General features: G+C 40.7%; 1 protein-coding gene across 10 annotated transcripts in view; it reads right to left on the bottom strand.

The window, feature by feature from the left end:
* The window catches only part of myt1la (myelin transcription factor 1-like, a), an 88,382-nt gene extending 65,574 nt beyond the window's left edge, over positions 1–22,808 (bottom strand). For 3 of the 10 annotated variants that reach the window (XM_005929886.3, XM_005929887.3, XM_005929889.3), the window contains exons 1-4: positions 22,457–22,808; positions 2,772–2,869; positions 1,644–1,698; positions 847–880 (exon numbers count right to left, since the gene is read on the bottom strand). In XM_005929886.3, coding sequence (XP_005929948.1) covers positions 847–880; positions 1,644–1,698 — 89 coding nt within the window. In that variant the 5' untranslated portion in view covers positions 2,772–2,869; positions 22,457–22,808. The other 7 variants (XM_005929884.3, XM_005929888.3, XM_005929885.3 and 4 more) reach the window with 4 other exon arrangements.
* Positions 22,809–23,973: the final 1,165 nt, after the last annotated feature.

Genomic DNA, 23,973 nt, shown 5'->3' with positions numbered 1-23,973 from the left:
ATTAGTCAGATTAGTCAACGACTGTGATGAAAAAATAAAACTGACGAACACATTTAAGCGATTGGTCATGATGTTCTTATAATATTTTGCAGTATTTACTCTGTGAATCATTTCCACGATTTACTGCTGACTTTGCCCTGTCCGTGTCTGGCCCTCACCAGCACCCATCAGATTTAAATTCCGGGTGAATCACGCCGAGTTTTCTGCTCCTTCGCTCCGGGCTCACGCGGCACAGGCAGGACATGTTGTTTACAGTAAAGCGCTGACCTGGATCAAACTGGGTTCGACCATAATCTGCTGCACACACCAATATTTGTCAGTTTTACTAAATGAGATTAAGTGAAGCAGAAACCTGCCCTTCTCGCACACACACACATTTACACACACACACACACAGGTAGCAGTGGTATTCAGCAGTCACTGTCAGGAGCTGCTGCTGATTCTCTCTAGTCAGTCATCAAAATTTAATGAATTACTGGCTGCATTTAATTTAAATTAGCTGTTCGTGTAATACACAGCGTTGGACAAATTAACACGCGACCGACGGTATTTATTTATCGCCTTCGAGCTCAGCTCAGGCTCAAAAATCTGATGTACTGCATCAGGCCGATTCCTGTATTTCACAGGCTGGACCCCAGCAGCAGACGTGGTGGGCCTGAGAATAAGAACTGCAAGATGATGGATAGAAATGACATATAACTGATTATACAGGAAAAGTCTCTCAGTAATATTTTCTTTGATGAATGCTAGCTGCTGCCTCAATACAAAGCCAAAATGCAATAAAAAAAGAAGAAAAAAAAGAGCAGTACAGTGATGGATGCACGAGATCAGCAGAGGTTTACCTACCTGAATAACTCCTGTGTTACTGCTTCCACGGCGGCTGCAGACAGGGACACAACAACAAAGATTAATGTTAATGCTTTCAACAGTCACGAGCTAACAATAATAAACACATCCACTGTAATTGTGCTTCAGATGATCCCACTGTAGTTAGCATGAAGTGGAGGCAGAAATACAACCTGTAAAATATGTTAAAATTTCCCCATTTACTAACTGGACATCACTAGAAAGGTATCTTCTAATTTTACTGTTGTAGACAAACTTACTTTCCTTTTTTATAATACAACAGGTCACCGAGGATTATAAGAGAAATAATAGCCCACGCTAAAAATGATATATAAACCTAATCCTGCGTGCAGGTTAACAGGTTGGGTCCTGCTTTCAGGCATCATTGTGCTTTTCTACCTTAACTGAGCCCTTAGAGATCTTTCTAAGGTACAAGCCACATTGACCCGCTTACACACACACACACACACACACATTCATTCATACATCTCTTTATTATATGTCCTTTATCATGCACACAATCACACTGCAATGGATGCATCACAGGCAATTTGGAGTTCAATATCTTGCACAGGGACACTTTGACATGGAGACTTTTCACAAGGAAAAGATGTTGAAAGATTTGTTACATTCAAATTTGTGTGAATAAAAGTTTTGGGACAGGAGCAGCTAACATATTAGATGTCTAAATTGGCTTTTTCCTAATACACGGTGATTCATTCAGCGGTCTTGAGCCACTCTGGCAAAAAAAAAAAAAACATTTGTAAAACCTGACAGGCAGATGGACAGACACATACCTCTGACTCCTTTGGATCGCGTTCGATGGCGTTTTTCAACTGCATTCACCTCCATCTGCAGAGGGAAAACGAGTTAGCTTCCTGAAACTGCAGTGGCAGAAGTAGTTGTGTTCATATTTCCGTGAGGCACTGTGCCACCTCTGCTTTAAGCTGTCCTTGGAGACATGAGGACTTTAATTCCCATTTGCAGCATTCACATCAGCATCAAAGTCATTAATTACAAGCGGGAAAGCCAAGTTTCCAAAAGCTCCGACAGATACTGTTTAGACTAAATAGTGCAAACAAAAAGCTAATGTGGATATGTCAAAGTAACATTTAATTTATATAGACAGTTCTGCAGTAAAACAGCTGAATGCGTGATTTATAGTTCTGCATTAAACCCACCATAAAGGCTACGGCGTCACTCTATACCCCAGCCTAAACTGTAGCCTGGCCTGCACCCCAAGAATCCTAATAGGTCTGTCTGTGCAAACACATTAAGGTATATTAACTACCACAAAGACCAAACCTCCTGAAAGAAAATGTAATAGTGCAGCGGAGTGAGCATCTGCTGAACATTTAGACTCAATCAGCCCTGATTTCTTCTCCCCTTCCTGTGTTTCAGCTGTTGTTCAGCTTAGTTTTTCTTGTGATTGCAGAAGAACCCAAACACACCAGTGCACAAGTTTGCAAATAATGATATCACCAACTACAGCAAGTATTTAATGCATTACTCTATCTTAAGATTTCGGTTTAGGTTCTTTGTTCTCATGTGGCTGATATAAAACCACTTAAACCACCACTTGGAAACCACTCTGAACAACTCTTTATATGGACTACTGAAGCCATTACAACCATACACACCCTGTAGACACACTAATCAGTCAGTCTTTAACCTGCTAGCTCTGGAGCTCCCTGTTTCCTGCTGAATACTAGGTGAGAGAAAGCCCATCCGATCTGACTCTCTTGAAATTATCCGGATTTTGTGCACAAAAAGAGTTTAATTGCAGAGATTATCATCAGATTGCTGCTGGAATTAAAATTTTTGAGGTTTTAGTCCCAGGATCAGAACAAATCAACTATAAAAAAGCAATCACCGCCATACTTTGAGCCAAAAAGAATAGAAACACCAGTCAGTTGTGACGATACCTGGCTGTAGCTCAGTGTGGCACCTCTGTATCTGCTGTTGGTCCTGTAGCTTTAGACTTCAAATTCAAATCTCAGACACCATCTTCCAGAGTCATGATCTGCAAAAAAACAAAAAACACTTTCTCAGTTCTGCTGCAGACATTTGTTGTCTGCAGCTGTTTGCTCTGGAGTAGTTTCCTTTAGCGAGACACTATGTGTGGAAAGGTGGCGAACTTCATTGTCTCTGTGAAATGTATAATTATGAAGCCTAATGACATTTCACGACTCGAGAGACTGGTACCAAATACCGTCTAAACATTTCACTGATATTTTCAAATGTGAGATTTAATTCATCCAGTCAATTAGGTGTTTCTCAAGAGAGGTCCTTGAAAGTCACTGCTAAACACATTTCAGAAACCCGTAGCATGACCTGCAAATTATGGATAATAAGGCCATCTACACAGAAATCTTACCCCTGGAAGGATAACGTGCTTCAAAGACATACCTGTCTGAATTATCAGCATAAAAGAAGAGCATCTCCCTGCACGTTTGATGAAAAAAGGTGCAAGTCTATGTAAAGGCATAAAAAACTATGACTCCTAAGGAGCATCTGAGCACAAGCAGCATTTTAGTCAGCAAGTAACAAAAACCCAAAACTCCCCCACGCCTCGACATCGGTCACCTTTAAAAGAGGGTCAGAGCCTCCCCGTTTTTAACACAGAAGAAAAGCACTTTGAAACTGCGCACGAAAGGTCTTCTCCTAATGACTTTGCACACGTCGGCGTCGGTGTCTGCAGGCAGACATTTGTGTTCCTGAAACAGTCGTGGTATTTATGTGTTTTCGAGGCTTGAATTCCTTCCCATCAACACATTTCTCATCAGGCCGCGTCGACATCTGTTGAGTTTTGCACATGTAGACGAAGCTGAGATTTTGCAGGGCTCAAAACTCGAAGTTTCGGAGGCAAGAGGCAAGAATAATTAGATCGATCACACCAGAGATCACGTTTCAAGTCCTACACTGAACCACAGATTTATTTTTTTATTTTTACACTTTCACAGTAAATATATTCTGTTAGGGTTTGAAAGTAAAACCAAATTTGGTCACTGTTTTGATTTGTTATTCCTTCTCATGTTTCTGATGTTTATATACTTTGTCTCCCTCGGTTTTGAACATGTGGTACTTTTGCTTGCCTCCCTTGCTTCCACTTCCTGTTTCACACCAAAAAAAATATTCTTGAAGCAAAAACATTTTTAGTAAAATGTAACTGTGTATGTATATGTATATGTATGTATGTATATGTATATGTATATATATATATATATATATATATATATATATATATATATATATATATATATATATAGGTGTTATTTATATATATATATATATATTTATATATATATATATATATATATATATATATATATATATATATATATATTATTATATTATATATTTATTGTATATATATATATATATATATACACATATACATATATATATATATATATGATTATAGTTTTATTGAAATAATGGGAATAATGGGATAATGGGATTCCCATGATGCATTTAGTATTTCTTCTTCAGTCACCATGTGTTAATAGACCTCTCTGCACTGAATCATACTTGTTATTAATCTCTAACATCTCTTTACCAGGTTTCTTCCTGTTAAAAGGGAGTTTTTCCTCCTCACTGTCGCCAAAGTGCTTGCTCATAGGGGGTCATATGATTGTTGGGTTTTTCTCTGTATGTATTATTGTAGGGTCTACCTTAGATTATAAAGCACCTTGAGGTGACTGTTGTTGTGATTTGGCGCTGAATAAATAAAATTGAATTGAAATGATTAATTATTAAGACAAATATGCTTGTTATTACCAATCGAGTTGATTTCATCTGGCCAGAATCCATTAAATTGAACCCTTAAGCCTTTATGTAACAAAACTACTACCTCTCCTCATTAGTTTCATCTTCATGTGCATCATAGCAGGTCAAGGATTGCACTGGAATATTGTTAAATATAGTTAAATATCAGAATAGATTCATTTTAGGTCAGGTTCTTTGCCATAAACCTTTTAATGATCTTATTTTGTTGTGAGGAACACCACAGAGAAGACCCATGGATGTAGTGAAGGAGGACATACAGAGGTTGGTGTGACAGGGTGAGATGAAGGCTGATGGTCTGCTCTGGAGATCCTCAAAGGGAGCAGCCGAAGGAAGAAATCTCTTATATGATGTACTGCATTTTTAAATAGGTAGTAGAAAGCTGAGTGCATGCCATCAACACTAACTTGTCCACTGTGGGAATTGTTGAGGGCCACTTAGATGCCAGAGAAAGTATAGTGTGACTACAGCACACAGTATGATAAATGAAACTGGGAGTGATTTAGGGCAATGTTTAAGATTCTCATAATGTGCTTCTTCTGTGAAATATGATGCAATGTTAAAAAACCATTAATGCAGCGCTGAGATCAGTAAAATCCCAACCGAACCAACGCACTGCATCTTTTTGACATTTTAAGCAACGCAAAAACCACATCTTGCGATGAAATGAGCCCCCCAAAAATCTCCACAGCATCTTGCTGCGAGCATTTCAATGCAAAGAGCAACATAAGACGGAGCGAAACAAGAGTGAAACAACAGTTTGATCATGAAGACGTGAACACAGCAGCTCCGAGTGCGTCTCTCCTCGGCTGCAGTGCAGCTCAGGGGGTTTGTAGCCTTAATATAAATGTAAATTCTGGACAGCCTCGCCTGAACTCTCAACCAGCTCCCATTATGTTTCCACAGCATACCGAGGCTGGGTGCATCTAAGGCCGCCACTTCACTGAGGGCGCTCCAACGCGCCCTACATCAAACACAGTCTTCCCTCCCTCTGCTGTGAAGAGCTGAGCCGAAAAAAAATTCCTCCACCTCCCCTGGAAACTATACGACTGAGTGGGCTGCACGCTTAATGTGCGCGCAGTAATGTGAGTTTGAGCGTGTGCAGAGGGTGCGCTAACCTCACTACTGCGCCTTTATGAATGTGCATTTCTATAGGCTGCATCCTCTTTGTGGTTCTCTTTGTCTTTCTGAGGACCGCGCTCAGGTTTTGGACACGGGGACTTTCAGGACTGCGAGGACATTTCTGGAAAGCGAGGAGATTTGTGGAGAGGTATATTCGTAGACGGAATGAAGGGGGAAATAACAAGTAGTTTTGGAAAGTGAGGAAAACTGGGACAAAATAACAGTAATGTGAAATAGAATAATAAGAGGAAGGGGAAGTCAGAGACTTTTTTCGGAAAAGGAAAACATTATTGAAAAGGGAGGACATCTGGAATTGTTAAACAGCAAGTCGAGAAGAGTGAAAGAAATACTGTAAAGAGAGGAATTAAAGACATTTTGGCACTGACATGAATGAAAGACATTAAGTGGAAAGTGTGAGCTTTTTTAGAAACTAAGGACATGCTAAACTATGATGAGACTTTAAAATATGTGAGGAAAGTTGTAATATTTTTGTATTTTTAATCAAGAACATGTTTTGGTAAATAAGAAAAGAATGAGACAAAATGTCAAATTTTGGGAAACTGATTTTAACATTTTATTATTTTTGTTTTCTTTTTCTTTTTCTGTTTCTTAAGGGGAAGGGCATTATTATAAGTCAAGGATAATGAAAATGTTGTTGGAAAGAGGACTTATTGAAATAAGAGAAGCCTTCTGTTGAGTGAGGACAAGGACTTCTTTATAACAGGGAGAAGAAAAAAACTTCTGAAAACAAGGAATTGAGGAGATTTTGTGGAAACCGATTTTTAATTCTGAAAAAATCATTTTAAAAACATTTCAGAAAAGGGAGGAAAGAAGAACGTTTTAAGTTAACTTATTATAACTTATTCTTATTTCTGAAAAGTGAGAGCATCTCTACAAATTGGGGAGATTTTGAGTAGAGTCAGAACAGACTGTGTTTGGAAAGAAGACAGATTTTGGTGAACAGCATTTTTAAAAATTAATTTGAATTGTGATTTTTTTAAATTATATTTTATCATATTTTTGGAGAGAAGAAATAATATTAAAGGACTTACTGGGAAAATGGGGAAATTCTGATATCAATATTATCCAATAATCTTATGCTATATGAAAAAGGATATTTTCATATAGCATCATTTTTGGTGAAGACGGTAGAATTGTGGAGAAAGAAAGGCTGTTATAGACGTTTGCGAGCGAGGAAAAACATTTTCAAAAAGAAGGGCATTTTTGAAATCATTAGAAATGTATTTTTTGAGAGCAATGACATAAATAGGAACATTTAAAATGACACCAAGTTGGAAAATTACATTAGAAAATGAGGAACTTCCCGCATTTTCTTAGAAACTTCTGAAAGTCACACGGCATTTGAAAGGACTCAGCTGGAAGGAAAAGTGTGTTGTTTTCATAGGATGCACTGTAGGTTTGCAAATGTATATTTTTTTAAAATAGCAGCCGTTTTGGAACATCAAGTTTCATAATTTCACTATTTTGTGGTTTTAATAATGTTATTAGCTATAAAATGCATAATATTTCTGAAACCCCTGCAAGAAGAGCATACAAACATATGTGTTTGGTTGTCTAATAATAAGCAATATTAAGCTATGGAGTAGTAATTACCGTGTAATAATACAGTGCGCCTCTTAGATGTCCATTAATTTTGCTATGAAAGACCAACCTGAATTATTAAAGTGAAAAATGGAAAGAAATAGAAGCTCTCAGCAAGCGAGTGTATGTGTCACTGTGTCCTATATGGCTGGATTGGCGCTGTGTGAAGAGGAGCTTCCTGCTGCTTAGTATTCAGTCCAGCACTCTGCCTGTCTGGTACAATATGATGCAGAGCTCCCCTATACTGAGGAACACACTTCAATATAAAGCGTGTACCCTCACACACACACACAGTCTTCCAAATGCACACAAATTCATTCGAGTTTCACGCACTTTTGGGTTACAGCAGAAATGTACATTACGTACCGGTGTTCTCATTTTTGTTGCACTATTTTTTTTGCCTGAAAACAATCTAAAGGTGCCACATTAAAAAGAAATGGTGGCTGCAGATTGCCCTGTAGGTCAAAGCCATCGCAGCACTTAGTAACTATATCTGTGACGGGCTTGTTTTTTTTAGCAAAACTGTGCCAAAGTTCAGTACAATGTAAGAACATCATGAAGGAGGCGGAGCAAGCACCATCAACTCATTTACTTTCTATATCAAGACACCATGGGGTGCAATGTCATAGACATTAGAAAGGAGAGGCATGGCACTTAGAGATGGCCTGCCCCCCCAACGAGCCAATCAAAAACCGATCCTTGAAACACATGAACCAGTCACGTTGTGGCATTCATGCATGCACACAAAAGAGATTCATGAGGGTTGTATGCATGCTAACCGTGTACTGCAGGAAACATGTGGCTTATTGTATCCATAACATGAACTGCATTTGTTCAGCACCCTGGTGGGAGGAGCCAGAGACCCCTGATCATGTGCAGAGCCTGGATTGAGCTGTTAATAAGACTGTGAGAGAATGAGACCTGAATCAGCTGATGTTTTTGTACAATAACTGTACTATGTGTAATGAAGCCATAGAGACCCTTCAAGTACACAAGAGTGGGCTGAAAACTGACGAGTTTTACATGCCTGGCGTATGACTGAAAATCAATCAGTACCACAAAAAAGTGCTTTAAAATTGAAGTTGGGACCACCTTTGAAGCCAAATGTTTGAAGTCCAGGGTTCTACTCCAAGCTGAGGGATTTTTGATACAAGTAATGGAAAAGTCCTGCTGTAATGACACTTACTTCAACCTAGAGTGTATAAAGTAATTCCCAGCAATTAAAGAAAACGACAGAACAACCCGAAGACAAGGAATTCAATGTCAAAGGAGGGGCTTAACTTTTCGATCTATGTTTCAGTCCTTGCTACGGTCATGAGCTCTGAGTAGTGACTGAAAGAAAGATTAGAAAGTACAAGCAGCTGAAATTATTTTCCTCCACGGGGTGGCTGGACTCACACAGCGAGGAGCTACAGAAAGGAGCCAATTTACGTGTTTCAGGATGCCTCCTAGGTGGCTTCCATTGGAGAATTTCCAGACCCAACCAACTGGTAGGAGACTCCAGAACTGACCCCGAACACGCTGGAGAGATGATTTATCTCATCTGGCCTGGAAATGCCGCCCACATCACCCAGGAGGAGCTCGAAGATATTGCCAGGAAGATGGACGTGTGGACTAATTTGCTTAGTCTGCTGCCACTTTGACCCGACTGCAGATAAGCAGCTGAAAATGGATGAATGGACAGACGGACAGGAAATCACTCAACAACCCGAGGACCCACTTTCATACCTAAAAATGATTGTAAATCATTTGTCATCGCTCCCTAAAATTGCTCCAGTTTCAGGCTGGAGCAGAGAATCTGCTGCACACATCCAAACACTCACAGGCAAATGTTTGTGAGTCCAAACAAGCTTACACACACTCACACACACACGCGCAGATCAGGCAGCCAGGTGAGGTGTGTGTTTGTGCCAGAGCCAGACAGCAGCTCTGTGTTTTATTACAGCAGAGAACTTTAACAAACCCAACAAACAGAAACACCTGGTGTGTGATGTGATGCTGCAGTGCACAAACCAAACAGCACAAATGAACAGAGAGAGAGAGGTGCAGTGCTGCCTCGTGTTTGTCTTCATATCATTGCAGAATGTTTTTATTATTCTGGATGTAAACTGCTTTTATTGGTGACCTATAAAATATTATTTATGTGAGCCGTGCGAGTCTAGAGCCGATGGCAGCTGCTTGACCACTTAAGGTCTTGCCAAAATATCAGTGGAGCTGTTTGATGGATTGGCATGAAATTTCTGCAGAACGTCTTAATTAACTGTTCTATTTTTTTCACATTTTAAAGCCTGATTGAGCAGCCATACAGTTGTAGTCCACAGCAAGACAGTCCTCAGCAATTAAAAGCATATTAACCATGCATAGGCATAAAAAATAATGGCCAGTGTCTCTCAGAGTCAGTCCCAGAAGTTGTCTAACAACAATAATAATAAAGTACCATAAAGCCAGTGTTCACATTAGTTTCTTAACTCATTGTAACAATCTTTTTTATTTCTGTGTCTAAACCTGTGATAATCAGGAAATCCACCAAAACGAGTTCACTTGTGAGACCAGCCCTATTTTTAATTTCTTCAAACATCAGCGAGTGAAATCAAAAGAAAAGAAGTGACTGAAAAATAAAACCACGAGACGTGAACCAAGGTGTCGAAGGTGAAGAACTTGCAACCGACTCCACCGCCACACTTCAAACCTCCTAATGAGGATTTTGTAGCTTGTTAAAAGAGGCCGTCATGTCCCTGCATTGAGTTTCCAGTTCATCAAGGCACAGATGCCAAAACTTCTGCTTATCTAAAGGGCGTCCAGGCATTGGAATGGGCTATATTTGCAGTCCGTATTATTCCTGTGGCATCAGATAGTGCTATTTGTCCAAGCTGGTCTCTGTGGCTCATGGATGCATAAGCTATCCTTTACCATCTGTACCCTGATGCAACGGTTATCAGCAGGCAATGCGTTAGGACGCTAACGTCAAAGAACATCTTGTGCATAAGCAGATTACATTATGTATAGCTATTTCACTCCATGCTATTTCTATTATTTTAAGATTTATTTTGAGGAATTTTGTCTTGATTTTGACACAGACAGTGGAGAGGAATAAAGGAAAGATAGCAAGAAGCCAAGCGGAGATCCACTGCTCTCGTTTGCATCGTAACCACCTGCTCATTCACCTGAACCATTGTATTTTCTGAAAGTTCATATTAACACAGTAAAGGTGTGTCTACAAAAGATGACCACATTTACTCAACCTCTGCACTCACAGCCTGCTGGAGATAAATATTTTCGTGCTATTAGGACTGACAGCTGATGCAAAGGACAGAGCGGACCCTCACGCTGTTACACTGGTGCACAAACAGTACTGCAGTACAGTTTGTGGTGTAAACAGACACTATTAAAAAAAAAGCTGCAGCATTTAAGCCTGGTGTGAAGGCCTCGACTCCTCGTTCATCACCTCCCTCATTCCATTCTGGTTTCCATGGAGACTGGACTGATCGGGTGATTAGCCGCGTCAATTAACCTCTGACCAATCACAGAGAGAGGCTGAGAAGCAGCAGCTCATTGTGAACTGCAGGTTCAGTCACAGCAGAATCCAAAAGCTCGAACGGCGAAATACAACAAACAAAAAACGATCTTCTCGAGTCGATCAAGAAGCGTTCGGTGCCGCGTGACAGGCAAATATCACAGCGTAAAATCACTCTGCTGCAAGGTGAGGTTGAGCTGTTGAGATATTTAAGTAAAAGTATGAGAGGCTAATCAGGAGAATTGTGTTTAAAAGAAGCAAAAATACTGTGAGAGTCATTTTCCGCTGCTGCTGTTCACAGTGGAGTCATTTTAATGACTTTTTACAGGACTGAAGCTCATTATTATTTTCATAATTTCCCAGCTACTTTTTTTCAGTAAAATCACTTTTATAATTCACAAAATATGAACAAAAGCCTGTTACGCTTGCTCTTGGTAACTGCAGCTCGGAAATAAATGCAGTTTTCTGCCTCGGCGTAATTTTTTCCATAAATGTACGGATACATGAGCCCACTTCACACATGAGCTTGCCAAAGACCTGACTCTCCTGCAGGGTGTGCTGGCCATAATTAACCCTGCTGCACTCCATGTGCCCTCCTGTAAATGTGGGAATCTGAAGTGCCATGTTTCATATCCTCAGACCTGGACACAAACACCCTGCCGGCCTCCTCCTTCTTCCAGTTAGATGACCAGGTCTGAGGTGTCACGTCAGCACTTCAGAGGAGATAAAACTCCTCCTCAGCCCTTGGAACAGCTTCTGTCAAACATTATTCACTTCATAACTGTGAAGATTCACACACGGACACAGTTTTAAAAGCTGAATTTGACCTCAAATGATCCCATACAGCAGTGGTTGTCAATCACTGACATGCAGGTATGTGTCTGTTTCTGTTAGACAACTGAAAAACTGATAAAAGAGATACAGCAGAAGGTCGTAAAATGCCAAAAGGCTAAAGGCCAACATTAATTCATGGGTGTCAGTGAGTCATCAGATCACTATATTATAATCCTGCTTTCATCTCACAAAGAAACTCGCAGCACTCTTATGTAAGTCAGCATCTTAACATGCTATGAATTCTTAACAGGATGACTGTGAGCAACAAGTCGTGCTTCTCGATATCTGGATTTTTTTTTCCAGTAACATGAGTTCGATTTCTTTCAGGTTCGTGTTGAGGAGGAGGCTTGAAGGATGCAGAAAAAAACTCCACAGAGTAATGTACTGAACGTGAAGGATTTGGCTCAATGGACATTCAGGATCTTCATTTTCAAATAACTTTATCTTGAGGTTTAGTCTTCTAAAGCTTACTTAGGGATATGGAAGAATTAAGGAAGGCTCTTACTTCCTGCTAAGGCTCAGCACAAAGTTTTGATCCCTGACAATAAACTTCCAACTTTACTGAAACAAAACTACTTCCAAACCCAGTCCAGCAGTGTCAGTCTGAATCATTACTCTATGCTGTGTTTTCCAGTAACAAAGTACACACTTTGAGTGTGCTTTTTTTTGTCTCTCAATAACAAGATAAGTGTGTGTGTAAAGAACATGTACAGTAACTTGTGCTTCTTACAATGAACACTCCAGAACATTAAACAGGAAGCAAAGCTAAACGTTCATTTTGATGCCCAAAAAAGTTGATTTTGTTCATCTGGAATGTTTTCAGCGGGAGAAACAAGTCGTCACTCATCCAAGGGACTTCTTCACCTACGTCCAGATGAACAGAATGAACTTTTTGGGATTTCCTTACCTGGATGATTGAGCATGCATCAAGTCAATTTTGATGAACACAAATTTGGATGTTAGAGCAAGAACTGCTCTCCAAAAGATGCAAGACGGGAGTTCTGTCTGCAGTAAGGTGGATTTGAAAGTCTGGCTCTATTCTGAAACTTCCAGTACTTACGTGTTCAGACAAGAAAACACGAAAAAGTGAGGAAGGCATGAGCAAGACCAAAAAATAAGACAGAGCAGTCATCAGTGACCATCGATATGACACTGATTAAGTCAAATGTAGCATGAAACGGAGGAGTTGAGGTGGGCTGCAAAGAGGCTTGCAGCGACAGAAGCAAATCTATGAAGGCTGAACCAGCTTAAATAATGTCCCCTATATGGATAAAGTAATGACACTACATTACACTCTGCAATGTAGTGTAATTACTTTATCCAAAAAGTATCAAAGACTGGCACTGACCACAAGAGCCTAGAGAGCAATGATGCAAACTTGCTTGCATCTTAATTGCCTGAGTACGGTGACTGACTGACCAAACTTCTAAAAATAAAAATTGTTTATTGTAATTGGTTATATGTGGAAATGAATTTGTGACATCTACTGTTATTGTAGTTCAATAAAACTACACTATAGGTCGCAATGCACTGATGAGCTAAGTATCAAATTCAGTTTCATGCTGTTCTGTGTTTTTATTGCAGCACCTTTAAAGCACTGCAGCGATTTCTACTGAGAGAAATCATCCAGGAGCCTAACAGCAAAGTGGCAGCAGTTTGGAGGCGTTTCAGCTGTGCTACACCAACAGCTTCTCTTTGTATGTCTGCAATTTTTTGTGCTTAAACACAAACTGTGATTAAGTAAGTCAACAGGACTAAAGAGCTCCAATGACTGCAACCATTTTAGTCTTTGTTTGGTAGGATAGCGGAGACAAGACAGGGAAAGCTGGAAGAAAGACATTCAGTAAATGGTATCCAAGCAGACTTGGACCCAGGCATTCACTTTAGCCTTACCGCATATGGTATGGGTCACCTATTTAACCCGTTGGTTAAATAGGCGACCCATACTGGTGCCACGTTCTTGGAAAACGGTTGTTGTACTTGTGGTAAAATAACATTGCCCTAAACGTCAGTGAAAGATTCCCAGTCTCTTCCACAGAGTGAGGAATTTGGCTTATTGATCAAACACAAGTATTGGATCGGGTATTTCCATAAAGTTAATTACACTCAGTGTCAAATTATAGTGTTTCTTTGTTTGTTTGTTTTACTTAGGAGGAGCTGGACAAAGTTGGGGCAGTGGATCCTTAAAAAAAAGTTTCTGTTAACTGGCATAAAACTCAGGTGTAATAATATAGTATTCTTATAAATTAAAAAAGATAAAGAAGAAACAACTGTTTGGGCTGATGCCTTTCAACGAAACAAGCATGAGGAGGTTTTGGTGCTTCTGTTTATTGAGGCTGTGATGTCTACATGACTGGTATTTGACAACTGGCTTGTCTGACAAACGCTATGCAAATTATATAAAGACTAAAACTATTACAAACCGAAGTGAAACTAAACATTTGTTGGAACAGAAAGCACTCAAATGAAACAACCATCCACAAAAACTAAACAGAGGACAAAAGTTTTAAAGTAAATAAAAATTAAAAATGAATAAAAGTAAGGAAATCTTATCCAACCTTCAGCAGGTTTACTGGAGCAAAAACAACACTTTGCTTCTAAAAGCAAGAAACCGACGTGTTAGATACCAGCTCACAGCTCACGTGGCCAAATCTCAATCGAATTGTCATTTTTCATCATGTAGACACAGATTTGGCCGCTAACGACTCCTCCACCTTCCATCATTCACCTCTGTGGCAAAGAGCAGCGGGGCAGGGCTGAGTGACTGACAGGATGATGAGTGGATGCGGTCAATGTGTGAAGCTTTAATGATCTGTAACAAGCAGACAAAGCAGGTCGTGAGTGGCTACAGAGATCCACAATCATTACTCCTGCTTGAATTTGTGTGTGTGTGTGTGTGTGTGTGTGTGTGTGTGTGTGTGTGTGTGTGTGTGTGTGTGTGTGTGTGAAGGAACAGAAAACATCCAACCAAATCTGAGGTGACTCTCTGAATCCTTTTTACATTTTTTATGAAAGGAAGCCTAACAATTAAGATATTTGAGTTTTTCACCCAGACAGACTCCAGCTGTGAGATAAGATTACAGATGTTTCAGGGGTCAGAGGCCATAAAAGATGGAAAAAATATTACTATGTTTTCAAGTAATCAACGCTCTGAGTCGGACTCCACAGAAACCAGCTGTCGGTCTGCTAACATGAATGATTTTACACACACACACACACACTCTTCATAGAGAACAGAATCTACCCACACTGAATCACTGAAAATGTGTGTGTCCTTATCCAGAGAGTGTGTGTGTGTCTGTGATTTTTACACTATGAGTCATTCGAGGCTCCACAATAGACTGTGATGAAGCCTTCTGCATCATGTCTGTGTGTGAGTGTGTGTGTGTGACCTCCATTGATCAGAGTGAGGTAATCAGATTGATGGCAGTCTTGGCAGCAGCTTAGATTTAATAAACCGCAGGCAGACAGGCAGACAGGCAGACAGACGGACAGACATGCAGGCGGGCAGTTCAGATGAGGTCGTGTCGGTCTGACTTGACAGTGTGACATCACAGAGAAAGACTGTCAGATGTTCAGATGTTACGTAAACCTGCAAATGTCGGTGTCATGCCAATGTCTCGTATGGTGCTCGTCTTCCTGAGCTGGAATTTTCTGAAAACCGCAAACGATGTCAGTTATAATTCCAGCACAGACCCAGTGTGTTCTAATCACAGAGCATCACGTAATGTTTCCTCTGCCTTTGTTAGACACAAGGCGTCTTCTGGTGTTGGTGCACCAACTGGGAATATTGGCCATGGAGAGATACAACCGTTTTTGGATAGCTCGAAGTGTTAGGTTCACCAGCCAGGAGGCTTTAGTTTGTATTTATTCATGTTTGGTTTTTACCACTAGCTGATTCTTATATTCCCACTTTCTCTTGCTGGTTGTGTTTAGGGCAGTGTTTTTCAAAGTTGATATGCCAACTTAGAGATCCGCCACATGAATGAAGGCTGCAAAGGTAAAATGGCGATGGCAGTGTTGTTATTTGAGCCACTGATAGAACAATAAAAGCAATTTGGTTGCTCCTTGTAACATATCTTTGGGGTTGATGGTGTTTTAGGCTGGCTAAAGTCATTTTTGTACTCGTTTACAGTTCATACACCATTACTGAAATGGCACTGCATGTGTATGTGTTAAGAATGTGTAGTCTTTCATAATGGCTATAAGACAAGAAGTGAAATTTGAAGAAAATAGCTCATTTTGTTATGTTTTGTGCTGCTATGTCCTACATTATGAAGGAAAAGCCATTTTGGCCCACTTAAAATGGCATCGAGCGCTGCCCCTGGACCACCTCATGTGTTTCCTCATTTGTTGAGCTGTCTGCAGACATGACGACCGACATTCTGATATGTGATGTTCTTTATAACCAGGGAACCGTTTGCTATAACATTTGCCCTGTTGAGATTTAATTTCAGCTTCTCCTCCAGTCTTCATCAGCTCTGTGGGTGCAGAGTTTTTTGAACCCCAGAGATCCAAATGGTGCTGCCATCTATCACATTTTCACAAGGCAACGTGACTTCATGTCTGTCTCCGACAGCTGAATGCTGCACAGTCGCTACTAGAAAGTTACTGTCGGCTGCTCCTTACCAAAAGGAGTTGCCACAGTTGGTAGCTCTTAGGATGCTTTCACTGACCCCACCCCAATAGGAATTTAAGTCTCTGGGTGGAATTGTACCAGCGCCAAAGCCGAAAGATCATGGTTTGGGTTAAAACACACCCTGTAATCCTTCACACTGAAAAACTGCAGGTTGACTGCACCATCTTACTACTACCATAACCAACAGCATACCAGCTGCTATACAACAGCATTATTTTACACCCCCAGAATGAGAACGGTCTGACTGCTGACCCACAGCGTTCACTGCGAGAATTCTGCAGTTTTAGTTTTAAATCAAATTTCACTTCATTTAAGTTCTTTTTTGTTTTGTTTTTTAGTTCTGGTATTAGTTATAGTTTTTATTATATAATGGGTGGATTTAAGAACTGCTCAATGATATAGCAATGCAACAATCCCTGCTAATTATTACTAAGTGACAGACTAATTAAATACCAGGATTTCACTTGCAACAGCTACAACTACAATTACCTGCACAGCAGTTCACTTACTTAAATTAGTGGAAGTGAGGCCCATACACCAATAAGCTACAGCAGCGGTCCCCGACCTTTTTTGCGCCGCGGACCGGTTTATGCCCGACAATATTTTCATGGACCGGCCTTTAAGGTGTCGCGGATAAATACAACAAAATAAAACTAGTACCGGTACCGAAAAAAGAAGATTTATTCATAACACACGTGAAAAGACCCAGGAAAACCGAGTTAATCGATAAAAACGATAACAAAATAACGCTGAAAACCGATAAAAACCCTGAAAACCATACATTTCACACCTGAGCCTCAACTCTCGCGGCCCGGTACCAAACGGCTCACGGACCGGTACCGGTCCGAGGCCCGGGGGTTGGGGACCGCTGAGCTACAGCATCCACGCCCCTAAATTAAGCCTAAACACACATGAATGAATTCAGGTGTTTCAGCTGTTAAGAATGGGGAACTAGGAGGAGCTCCAAGCTGTTTTTGTCTATTTCTGCTTTAAAGTTGGACATTTAGATGTCAGGAAGACTGACAAACTGTTAGAGGAAGCCTCAAGTGGCCATTAGAGGAATTGCAGTTTTTGGTACTTCAACACAGGAAGTTTCCCCTTGGTTGTCATAACTACCAAAAATTAGTTTGTGACAGTATTATGCTTTGTTTCTTAAATGACTGGGCTCTTTCGTGTCTGGGTAACCAGTATAGCTTTGGTTTGTTAGGTGAAATGTTCCAAACTTTCTCATGTTGCAAACTATCGTTTAAAAGTTGTTGCAAACTATCGTTTAAAACTTCTTTTGGCTGCTCCCTTATTCACGAGGGGATCCCACAGCAGATGGACCCACATATTTGATTTGGCAGATTTTTACCGAAACAACCCTCCCAGGCATTTTTGTCTCCTCCAAGACTTGAACCCGAGATCTCTCATGTGTTAGATGAATGTGTAAACCACTACATTGTAAATTGTAGTTTGCGAAAATTCCTCCAACTTCCCCACCTTACTGCTGTAAATCTGCATTCAACCACTGATTTGCAAGTCAGTTGCGTAGTAGAAGCTTAGCCTGATGTTCAAAGTGACATCCTCATCCCGGCTGTAAAGAAACTGAGCTGAACTTTCCCGAATGCTGCAAATTGAAACACAACAGCTCGTTGAGCACGGAGAGCAGCAGCAGGAATTATTTTATCTGTGATGTGAAGAGACCCACAGGTGTGAATGGAGAATTTATCTGTGACCAGCAGTCTGCTATGACTGGTCAAGTGTAAGCTGAACCTGTGTTTAATATCCTCTGTCACACACAGGTGGTGCTGGGCTGCGGAGATGAGGCAGGTTTATTTTCCTCTGCAGTTATGAACGATCGCCGGGCTCTGGCCTGTCTCTGACTCAGACTCTGCAGAGAGCCGACAGAAAATAAAGGAGTTTTTCTTTCATTACTTCTCAACTGAGTTCACCTGGTGTCTTTGTTTACACAGCAAAACAGCCAGGAGAGAAATCTCCTACGGTTCATGCAGAGCCACAACACCCGGTCTGACAGGAAGATTATATTTCGTCAGGTCTCTTCTCATTCTTCATCGTAGCAGAGAAGAAGACCGTTTACGCAAAACCACATGCTGAGATCAATGACAAGCGTGATCCTAAACCTTTTCACAGAAAATTTCCCATCTGTCCGGGTTGGAGCACGAGTTTGACATCACTGAACTAAAGTCCACTTCATTCCCTCCGACAACAGCGATACGACAAACAACAGAGACGTGGTCAAAGATCAAAGCTCGCTCAGCCAAGAACACTGTGATCACCCAGTAATGATGACAAAAGGTGAAAATACAGACATCTATAAATGTCTAAATACAGACATAGACATACTGTCTTAGGATGAAAAAGTAAATAAAGTTTCGGGCCTTTCACCCTACACAACCTCACGCTCTAAATTAGCAGGTAGGACAGCAGCAAGTTTTAGAAAACTATCGACTTTCAGCATCTGCAACAACACTTAAAGCACTCTTCAAACACAAATTCAAAAAATGCATTAAAAAAGGCTACAAAGTCATCTAAAAACGAAGACATTTTTCACAAAAATCGAATGACGCATAATTCATAAGTAGGTGGAGTTTCCCTGACATGAGACATAAACAGTTGTACCATCACAAACTGTCTTGAATAGTGTGCCGACTTGCTGTTGGTGGGTTTTATAACCTAAATCAACTTAAGGTCGGTTAGTGGAGAAAAACCACTTGATGCAGTGGACCTTCTACAGGAACGGATGCTAACGCAGCAAATGATTCACTTAAAAGCACAATATAGACTTTAACCAACACCTGAGCTAGAATATTTCATTACTTTGCAGAGCGCATTCACATGAAATTCATAAAATCTTTCGTCATGTATAGAAGCATCTGAGAGTCTCTCTTTTTTAATACACGTTTAGGGAATAAAGCCGCTGGAAACTGGACAAAAATCCTCACGCCTGATCGAGACAACAGTCTCGACACTTTGCTATCCCTGCAAAACTATGAACTTCTGCTTTAAATGGAACCAAACAAACACAAGGAATAAAGTATATTTTATATATAAAGGTATATCTATGCAAACACTCATCCTACGCTAAGACGGCCTGCCTTTGACCTCTAAAGTTCTCTTTTATATTCACTGGTGAACACCTCAGACAGTTTAAAGAAATCCTGCATTAAATCGGAACTCATTCATGGAAAAGCTTGAATGTTGTCCCTGACTCTGACTATACTGTACGTCCAGACAGCGGCCCACCTCTCCAGTTTCAAGGGTCAAGCGTACCTGAAGCCAGGGTCTAAATCCATTTCCAGTGAGATTGATTTAACCCCCAAAATGATTCCCTAGTAGTTACAACACTGAGCAGTGCTTTTTAAGGCACTGCTGCAGGAAAGATTTCTAGTTTCTTTAGCTTTTCACCCCCAACTATAAGATCCGTATAAGAATAAAGAAAACTACAGAAGAAGAACAAACAAACATAATCATAAATAAATAAATGAGATTCCATTATGCTAGCGCATGGTTTTTGTAGAATATTATATTTATCTAATTGAGTAAAGGCTTTAATGTTTCTTTACTTTCTTCACTTCGCATCCTTTCCTCATCACTGACTTGCTCTCCTGTTCCTTTGTCACCTGCTCATTTCCTCATTGAATTCGCCTGTCACACCTTATTTGAGGGCAGCACTCACTTTTTTCACCTTCACACCATCGACGGTTCCAATTTAGCAGTCAGTGTGCATCTTTCTCACATTTCTCATCGTGGCTGAAATTAACTTTAAGTCAGATAATAAACCTTTGTTCACTGGATAATAATCTAATAGCTTATTAATTAAATGCATTCTGATCGGATGCTCATGACGGCAACAAAACCTTCTTATGAACTTCCTAATTAACAACCTGCCTTTGTACCCTGGACTGGGGGTATTTATTTGCACCCTCAGGGTTGGTTCCCTACAGAGGCCGGTGTTGAACCTCTGGTAAGAACTCTGCACGTTAATGTGACGGCACAGAAACGGACCCTTTAAAAAAGGAAAAATTGGGCTCAGGGGCTTTTACAGGTTTATTTTTTATTATTCATTCGTACATGTGGAAATGACATTTGTGAGGCACTTTTCTAGCCTTGCTCACCTCACAACTCTTTATCTTTTAAACATCTTTGGCCAATTTAGAATCACAAAGACCTCCAGAAGATTCAAAGTCCAGGACCTTCTTGTGTGCAAACCTCTGCTGCTGATATGCAAGACGAAAAAGAAGGAAGCTTGTAATATATATTGATTTTAATGAAACAATAAAGTTAATATTTTATATCATAATATTTATTTTTTCTATTTTTACCAAACAGCTGCACAAATATTATTGCTTGAGAACTTCTATGTGCATTTTGAGGACCTTAAGAAGAAACACATGGTTACTTTGGGGCCCAGTAATTGGTCCTTGGGGAAACATAAACGTGTACTGTACCTGTCGGGAATGCACTGATTGTGTTAGCGCCTTTAACAGCAATTTTATTCACCCAGTTTTTTTGGAAAACTTTCAGCTGCACACCGGTTCTTTGTTATTTGTAGTTTGTAGCAGATGATAATCAGGAAGCACAGGAGGTTTTATACCAATGAAAACTGGGTTTGCTATCCAGATTTGATGTGTCAGCAGGCTATAATTTGCTTTATCTTCCTGTGGATTTGACCCTTGTGTGGAAATGCACTGAAGGAACCTTAATTCTGGGAAAGTTCCTGAAACTTTGGGTGAAGAAAAAAAGAGTTAATATCTGAGTAAAGACACGAGTCATAAATGTTAAAGATGCCCTGATTTTGCTTCAGAGCTTCCAATCCCCCCAAAATTTCCCCCTGCAGGGAAATCAGGTGGTTCTTATTCAAGAGTTTCAGTGATGTAATTTCCCACGGCTGTAGTAACCCTTTTTTAAAATTAAGCAACTTTAATTTGCGCACTGGGTTCAACATAAATATGTACAATAAGTTCAGCATAGGCGCCTGCACAGCTAGCAGACTGAAGATAAGCCAGGGCAGATTTTCCTATATAATCCACTGATGGTTGGGTTGGATGATGAAGTCTAAAAGTAATCCAGGTTTCATGTGAAGCTGTCGCATAATCTAAATTAGTCAATTTTAGCATGTATTTTATGTTATTGTATGACGTTTTTTGCATTCTTGCCTGCTGTTAAAAGTTAACAACGAAAATGCAGCATTAAGTTACTTTAAGTGTTAAAAATGTAACTACTTTTTTATTTTTACTGTAGAAGTCAATAATCTCTTAAGGATTTAAGCAATTTACCTTAATTTTATGGAGATTCTTCCCATGCAGGGAAAAGCAGATTGTTCAAACATGTCAAATTGAAAATAGAGATGTTAAAGGTTCCAAAAGGTCAACGCAGACTTCACTTCAGCTCTGCATAAATCATTACAGGAAAATTACGGGATCACTTGGTAACCCAGTAGGAATAAACAGCATTACATACAGTGGTCTCAGCCCAGATTATCATATCCTACAGAGGTATCCTATACACTCACCATACAGAACAATACAGGCTTCATGGCACCCAGTAGGAACATTACATAAATATTACAGGGATGTTACGGAGCCCCGGGTCTGCTCACTCACACCTCTAAGCAATAAAAGTGAAATCATAAACGAGCACGATAATGAGCATAAACATAATCAAAGAGGTGGCATAAGGTCACCACAGACTGAGCGGCTCAAACAGCTCACTGTGGCGCTGCGATGGGAATATCACAGGAATATTAAAGTCAGTACAACGCGTGACAAAAGGCACAGTGAGGCAAAGCGCCACGGCACCATAGAAACAACGCACAACATGACAAACATGTGCAAAATATCATGGGAACAACAGAAGCATGACTGACTCACTACAGGGAGATTACAGAGGTGCCACAGTCAGACAATGTTCCCGCGAAGGCGCACGGAGAGCGGCACAGACACACTCCACAGCCTCGCGCTCTTACGGGAATAATAAGAGGACTGTCAACACAACTGAGCTGTGAAACAACGCGAGCGTGACACTATAGGAAAATTACAGCAGTGTGCTCAACGTAACCGGAGCCGCAGAAAGAGCGAGAATGAGAGAAACCTCAGAGAAGGAAAACATACTGAAATGGCGAAGATGGAGACTCCTCTATCTCTTCTTCCTCCTCTCCTCTTCCTCTCAGGTCTGAAAGTCTGCAGCCTTCTTCCCTCGCTCTCACTCGCTCTCTTTCTCTCTAAAGGTCTCTCTACCACTGTCTCTCTCTTTTGTCGCTGTGATATCTGGCCATGCCTTCACAGGAGGGGGAGGAGGGGGTGGAAGAGGAGGAGGGCGAGGAGGAGAAGGGGGGGCCAGACAGACAGAGAGGAGGGAGAAGAGGATGATGATGTTGATGAAGATGGTGGAGGGAGAATCAGACACTGCAGCAGAGAGCGAAGAAGAAGAAGACGGCGCCTTTACCTCTCTCTCTCTCTCTCTCTCTCTCTCTCTCTCTCTCTCACCTTCTTCCTGATCCTCTTTTCTTTATTTCTCGAGGACGCGCACGCAAGCCCAGCGACGCTCCCGATGGTGTGTGCACGCGCGCGTGCAGGCTCCAAGGATAGCGATGCATTCACCACCACCGCTCCACCTCCTCATCCCTCCTTCTCACTCGCTTTTTTTCTGAATTAATTTCAAGCCTGTAGACTCTGAGAGCGTGTGTGTGTGCGTGCGTGTGTGTTGTTTTTGCACCCTGCAGACACACACACACACAGACAAAAGTCTCTCCATAGGCGTTGAAATGTGTCAGTGTGTAATTCCCTTTGTTCAGCTCTGTGTGAACAAAGAGGTTAGACTCTCTTCATTAGTAGTAGCTGGAGTAGGCCACTACTCACACTGCAGTTTTATTTTGAGAGTAAAATGTTCATTAACACAACTTTTGGGGTGTCAGATTGTGAAAGTGTCCTTTTCTCCTTCTCCAGGTTTTATTTGGTACAGATGTGTTGCAGCTTTTCCAGAGGATTTGTGCTCAGACTGTCCAGTGGAACTGCTTCCCTGGTGCATCAAAGAGGCAAAAAGACAAGCATGCTTGACAAGTGTCATTTTAGAGGATGGCTGCTAAAATAAATGACCTATCACTCATCTAAAGTAGATGCTGTGAGGTGGAGGCTCTTTGTTTTGCCTCTACTTGCCTTGCAGTTGCAAGACTCTGTGGTTGTTGCCAGTGATGGGAATAATGGCGATACAAGTAACGGCGTTACTAACGGCATTACTTTTTTCAGTAACGAGTAATCTAACTAATTACTATTTCTATCGTTACAACGCCGTTACCGTTACTAAGAAGAAAATGCGGTGCAGTCGCGTTACTATTTTTCAACAAACAGACGGTTGAAGCTGTGTTCAGCTTACCTTATATCAGTTGCACGGCAGTAGCTGTAAGTAATCTGGGCGCTACAGCTTTAAGCAGCTGCGCGCGCTCCCGCGGACGGCAATCACTTTCTGCCCGACGATCACTTTTTGGCACAACACCTGGAGCTAAGGGGCAAAACAATCGCATGAGTGCTGCTGTTTGACTGAGGAAGAATAAAGTAGTCGTGGTAAGCCAATCACATGACCACATCAAGATGACAAAGCAACAAGGTGATATATACCAGTTTTTTAAATT

This window comes from Haplochromis burtoni, unplaced genomic scaffold (assembly GCF_018398535.1).
Source record: "Haplochromis burtoni strain Fernald_Lab_line unplaced genomic scaffold, NCSU_Asbu1 Contig_126, whole genome shotgun sequence".
Classification (NCBI taxonomy): domain Eukaryota; kingdom Metazoa; phylum Chordata; class Actinopteri; order Cichliformes; family Cichlidae; genus Haplochromis; species Haplochromis burtoni.
Note: the sequence above shows the minus strand (reverse complement) of the source record. Positions and strands in the feature narration are given on the sequence as shown.